At 45.5% G+C, this 6,684-nt stretch overlaps 1 protein-coding gene across 1 annotated transcript; it reads left to right on the top strand.

Annotated features, from left to right (window-relative positions):
• The first annotated feature begins 1,606 nt into the window (after positions 1-1,606).
• On the top strand, positions 1,607-5,583 carry LOC147616759 (putative pentatricopeptide repeat-containing protein At3g01580). The gene has a single exon (XM_086777818.1). It carries the CDS (start codon positions 1,709-1,711, stop codon positions 4,850-4,852), a length of 3,144 nt encoding a protein of 1,047 aa, XP_086633944.1. The 5' UTR covers positions 1,607-1,708; the 3' UTR covers positions 4,853-5,583.
• Positions 5,584-6,684: the final 1,101 nt, after the last annotated feature.

Genomic DNA, 6,684 nt, shown 5'->3' with positions numbered 1-6,684 from the left:
TTTAGTGGGCACTTGTTCAACACATAGGTAGTGTAAAGAACTTAACAAGGTAAGAGACAATGTTGGCACACGTAATAGTGTGACCACTTTGCACATTCTTCATATTATTTAACCAAACTTCTTTGAGAAGTTATGTGCCTAGCAGCACCACTGTCAAGAAACCAATTGTAAGTTACACTAAGACATGCATCATGTTCAAGATTATAACTGCAAATAGCCATAAGTGAGAAGTCTTGATGAACAATGACATTAACTTAATTAATTTTTTTGGTCTAAGGTCTCCACACTCGCGTCCTTCACCAGCCTTCGGCTAGTCGCTGTGCTTGCACACCACCTCGCCTCCGGTTGCCTATCCTCCCCTCATCTGGTGGCTCCCCTAGCCGGGTCGCCTCCCCCACCTTTCCCCTTGCATGCTGTTAGTTAAAAAGTAGCACCTTCTCAACTATCTACATGCTCGACGATGCCTCAACCACCACCTCGTCCAACACCTTCTCAACGATGCCTCAACCACCAACCTCCATCCTCTTCCTCCCCATCCTCCTCTCAAAGGGAGCCTTCTATATGAAGAGAAAGAGAAGCAGTCTCTACCAGCAAAGCATGAGAGACAACATCAAACCCTTCGTCCTCCAAGAAGCTCCATACCTCACCCACTGCCCTCTCGAGCCTGCAGAAAACTATGGCCACAAGATGCCTTTCTATTTTTGATGCAATGCTACGTGTAGCCACTAGAAAGAAAATTTTATGCCAAAAAGAGAAACCTTAATAATCTCATAGCCCATAAGTTATTTTGGTGGCTTTTGACCCTCGTTCCTGGACCACTATCTAATTAATTTATGGCACAAAACGTTTTGGGTGCATTAATTTTATTCAATATCACCCTTGAATAAAATTGTCAAGATTGATATTGACAATTTTATTCAAGAGTGCATTAATTCGATGCTTGCCTTCAGCGGGCATCGAATTAATGAGCCTGAACCTTAGTAAACAACAACAAAAACCTTAGTAACACTGAAAATTTTACAACTATCTACCCCTCCCTTCTCTGCCATCCCCCCTGCTACATGCCCCCTACGCGCCACCGCCCCTCACCGCCTACGCCTCCGCACATCAGTGCCTCCTATGCTTCCTCTACGTCGCTCATGCAAGCACTTGGTGGTCTCTACAGGTGATGGGCACGAGAAGGAGATGCTCGTGAGCTCATCCTTTGAAAGAAGGTGGATGGCCACCGTGTTTTAAAGGGTGTACGTGTGCTATTTCAGTACGACGTCTTCCCGTAGAGCTGGAGGCATGTAGGAGGAAGACCATAACTAGAGCTCATCTTGGACTTCCATGCTTCAAAAACTGCATGGAGACTTACAAAGAGTCGAGACGTCTGGCAAGGTAGGGTTGCTGCTACGCCATCGATATCAAAAACCGCCTACTAAAATAGGTGAGAGAGGACGAAAAGCATGCATGTCCACCTGCACGACCACGACCACACACGCGGCCAAATCCACCAACCTCCACCTAACACTCACAACCTTAATCGAACGTTCATTTATCAACCTTAATCGAACGTTGCATTGGACTAATTAATCGAAAAAAACATTTTGGACGCATATAGTTTGCTATTTCGAAACCGCAAAAAGTCATCCTGCAATGCAACACTATTTTGATCTACGAACTCCACATTTTGCAGTCGTTGGCGAAATGGACTGTGTCACTGCCTATGGCGATCTCGGCGTTGAGTGCGAGGAATGCTGCACGGCATCTGTCATCATCAGCCTCGTCATCCCCTCATCATCATCAGAAGCGAGCGAGGCAGGAGGAGGAGGAGCAGCTGTGGGAGGACCTCTTCTCCAACCCGTGGGACTGGTGGGACTACAGGCGCCACAAGAGGGGCCTCACGCATCCCGACTTCCGTCACAGGGCCTCCAGAGTGCCCCTCTGGCTCAACAGCCAGCACAAGCCCCCCTGGGTGGACCCCCGCCTCGCTGTTCCCGGACCTGGCATCCCCCATGATGAAGAACTTCTTCACAACCTCTGCCGCAAAGGAGAGCTTGACTTGGCCATGCATGCCTTTTCCCACATGGACCAGGTAGGCTTTGTCCCATCCGACTCCATCTATATGTCTCTCTTGAAGGCTTGTCACAAGTTCAAAGCCCTCAACCATGCCATTCATGTCCATGCCCATGCCTCGCGACATAGACTGCAACTCACTGGCTTGCTCGGAGACTCCTTGGTCATCTCCTTGGCTAAGTGTGGAGGCCTCGAAGAAGCTCGCCGCTTGCTGCATGCATTACCACATCGCACTGTCTTTCCTTGGACAGCAATGATCTCTGGCTATGTTGAGTATGGCCGGGGTCAGGATGCACTGGATGCGTTCTCTTCTATGCAAGAGGATGGTGTGGAGCCAAATCACTACACCTTTGTGAGCCTTTTTAAAGCTTGTGGCAGCATATGCGACCTCAAAGAGGGCCAGAAATTACATGTTGACGCTCGAAGGAAGGGATTTACTTCAATTCCATTTGTTGGTACAACCCTTGTGAGTATGTACAGCAAGTGTGGAAGCATTGTGGACGCAGAGGAAGTGTTCAAGGAGTTACCTCAGCGAGATGTCTTCTCTTGGAATGCAATGCTTTCTGCATACCTTGAGCATGGTCAAGGGGACAAGGCTTTACTGGTATACAGACAGATGCAAGAGGAAGGGGAAAGTCCAAATACACTAACATTTGTGATTGCCCTTCGAGCATGCGGTGCCCTTGGAGAGGAGGAAAGCTTTATCCTGGATGGTCAGCTGAACAATATGGTGTTTCTGGAAATTGGCCAGGCATTACATGCTGACATCCGGAAGAAGCACTTTGCTTCAGATGTCCTTGTTGGCAGTGCGCTTGTGAGTATGTATGGCAAGTGTGGAAGCATTGTGGAAGCAACAAATGCACTTGAAGGGTTACCTGAGCGCAACATTGCCTCATGGAGTGCAATGCTATCAGCATATGTTCAGCAGGGCCAAGGGGCTATGACTTTGCTGGTGTACAGACAAATGCATGAAGAAGACCTGAGTCCAGATCTGCATGCGTTTGTGATTTCCCTTAGAGCATGCATTACTTTGGAAGAAGCTACCCTAATGAAAGGGAAATCTACAAATGTGGTATCTCTGGAAATTGGCCAGGCATTACATGCAGATGCACAGAGCAAGGGCCTTGCTTCGGATGTCTATGTTGGAAACACCCTTGTGAGTATGTATGGCAAGTGTGGAAACATTGGGGGAGCAGAGAATGTGTTCAATTGTTTGTCCCAGCGTGATGTTGTGTCATGGAATGCAATGCTCTCAGCATATGTCCAGCATTGCCAAGGGGGCAAGGTTTTATGTTTATACAGGCAAATGCTAAATGAAGACCTATGTCCAGACATGCTTACATTTGTGATCACCCTTCAAGCGTGTGGCATTCTTGCAGAGAAAGAAGAAATTATTTCTAGAGACGAACAAGGGACCAAAGCGATTTCACTTGAAATCGGCCAGGCAATACATGCTTATGTCCGAAGAAAGGGGTTTCGTTCAAATGTCTTTGTTAGTAACACTCTGGTGAGTATGTATGGGAAGTGTGGAAGCTTTGTGGAAGCTGAGAATGTGTTCAATTCACTTGATAAGCGTGATGTAGTTTCATGGAATGCAATGCTCTCCACTTATGTTGAACAGGGCAAAGGGGGCAAGGCTTTACAGTTGTACAAACAAATGCAAGAGGAATATGAGAGTCCAAACAAGCTTACATATGTGATCGCCCTTCAAGCATGTGGTGCCCTTGCAGAGGAAGAAGGGCAATTATGCGAAGCGGTATCTCTAGAAATTGGACAGGCATTACATGCTGATGTCTGGAGGAAGGGCTTTTTTTCAGATGTTGTTGTTGGCAGCACTCTTGTGAGTATGTATGGCAAGTGTGGGGCAGTTGAGGAAGCAGAGTATATGTTTAATGGATTGCTGCAGCGCAATTTGGTATCATGGAATGCAATGCTTTCAGCATTTGTTGAGCAGGGACATGAGGACAAGGCTTTACACTTGTACTGTCAAATGGAACGGGATGGCATGACTTTGGATGAAATTACACTGGTGTGTGTTCTCCAGGCTTGCAATGAAACAGGAAGCCTTGGGATGTGTGGGAAGCTTCACTTCAGCATTGTTTCGACTGGGTTTGATCTGAGTCCTGTCCTGGCAAACACTCTCATTCACACGTATGGGCGTTGTGCAGGCAGGATGGATGCCCAGGCAGTCTTTTTTGAACTGCCCCAGCCTGATTTGGTGGCATGGAATGCATGCATTGCTGGTTATGCACAAGAAGGAAGTTTTGTAGGTAGCCTGCATGTTTTTGAGAAAATGCAATTGGCATGTATTAAGCCAGATTGTATCACAATCCTTTCACTTCTCTACGCTTGCAGTCATGCCGGTAGTGTTGAGAAGGGTGTCGAGTATTTTGAATCCATGAGCAGAGATCATGGCTTGTCTCCAGATTTAAAACATTATGTTGTTATGATAGACCTACTTGGACGTACGGGAGACTTCAAGAAGGTGGAACACATTCTGTTGAGAATGCCAATGCAGGCTAATCTCTCTCTTTGGTTATGCTTGCTGGGTGCATGTCGCACACATGGCAATGTGGAGCTGGGAAAACAAGCATTTGACCATGCCGTGCGTCTACACCCCAAAGATGCCGCGGCATATGTTTTGTTATCAAACATTTATGCTGATGCTGGTCTACAGGAGTGGGCAAATGGGGTGGAAAACTTGAGAGAAAAAAAGAAGGCATCTGAAGCCAGCATGACCAAAGTTAGATTCAGCATGAGCAGGAAATTAATACTAGGGCTTAGCAGCCATTGAGAGCATAGGCTCATAACATATGGCCATTGTGTGAGTAATAATGTAACATGAACCATGGAATTTACTGTAGCTTGATGCTAGAAACGCTAATCACAGTACTTAACTGCAAAATACAGAAAGACAAGGCAATAGACCTAAACTACCATACATCGTACAATGATGTAACGAGATCTCTCCTTGAGTGTTTAATGGGTAATTTAAGTGTTTATTTGCTGTCCTCCACTTGAACAAGAAGTAAATGCTCATTTAAGTTGCAAAATATTGATGAGATGTCGTGTCTGTTGGCTGCGATGCTGGCTCTGCAAGCTCTCATCTCCCATGATATGACTGACCCTCAACCCGCCCTTATGTATAGTGATACAAGAGCTGGTTCGCCGGTATGCCTCACCAATAGCAGTACCACGTGGCAGCCTATGAGCAGGTCGACCAGTGATGAGGATGCATACTCAGACAGATGTGTGCCGTGCAGGCACGGCGGGCAGCAGTGGGGTCAGTTGGGCTGTACTGGGCCAGGCGGACATCATTAAAACAGGTGTAAACATCCTTAGGGCAGTTGTGGGCACTTCTGCAGACCATCATCCCTACTCTTCTGGCACACCTCCACGAGCATGGCTTTGCACTCTTTAAACATTAGAGCCTCACTTGAGTGTTCAATAAGATGACCAAGCTATCATACTTCTAGGGCAAGATCCTGATGCACTATCCTAATAGATGTTCACTTAATTTATCGATTTGAGCTATTGCCATCTGATCTAGTAGATCCTTTAACTAGAATAATTACTTCTCCGTTATGCTTCTCCATCAGAGAGACACCCTGCTGCTGCTGCATCGGAGAGACTTTCTGTTCTGCTAGGTTTTTTATCCTTCTCTGAATTCACCATTTCATACTAGTTTTGTAGAATCACCAAGGCGTCTACTATCGTAATAGTAGTATGCTGAATCAGAGCCACCGTGTGATTAGTGATGATAGCGACACAGTAGTCGTATACTAAATCAGAGTCATGATGTGATTAGTGACACTAGCAACGATGGCACACATGGTATTTGTGTTCCTCCTCCTCCACGCCAAAGTAAGAGCAAGATGTGGCAGTATTGGATCTGTCTGATCTGAAGTTTGGTTATCTTGAATTTCTAGAGTGTATGGTTGGTTCCATCCAGCTTCCCATCGTGGAACAGTGGTGATGAGCCCTTGAAACTCTTGTAGGTTGTGCAACTTCTCCAAATTTGCACAACTTATTCCTAACTGAGCTTATGAAGAGCCTGAGCTCGTTTATATTCTGTAAGGTTCGTTTGATTTTACATTTTTCGCACTGCAAATAATATACATTTGGTGTGTAGATAGGCCATCATTGCCAATTCTCCACTGTCATCAGCATCATACATCATTGGCAGCTTCGTCGTCATTGTTATCGACTGCTACATTCTTGCCAGTAACATTTCTACACTTTAAACTTTGCCAATAACTTTTCCATTCCTATCAGTAACATTTCTGCACTGTGAACTTTGCCATTTTTCATACACTTTGAAGGTTTCTTTGTCATCATTAATGATCTACTAGTAGTAGCCATCTCAGTTGCATTCATCAATGTGCATTGATAGTACCTACAAGTCGTCTGGATATTTGCATTTTGTGTTGTTACTTGCAGGCTAAAACGCCTAGTAGTAATGTATTCAAGATGCTTCTCACAAACGAAAAGCTTGATAGGATTGACTACTCGTTGTGGTCCTATATAATGTGTTATGTATTTGGAATACTTCAAACAATAAGCTTGATAGGAGGACCACTACCCGTTGTGGTCCTATATGATGTGTTGCCAAAGGGATTTGGAATG

This window comes from Cibotium barometz, chromosome 38 (assembly GCF_041138505.1).
Source record: "Cibotium barometz isolate CiBa-2024 chromosome 38, ASM4113850v1, whole genome shotgun sequence".
Taxonomy (NCBI): Eukaryota; Viridiplantae; Streptophyta; class Polypodiopsida; order Cyatheales; family Cibotiaceae; genus Cibotium; species Cibotium barometz.
The sequence above is the reverse complement of the archived record's forward strand: the minus strand, read 5'-3'. Positions and strand labels throughout refer to the sequence as shown.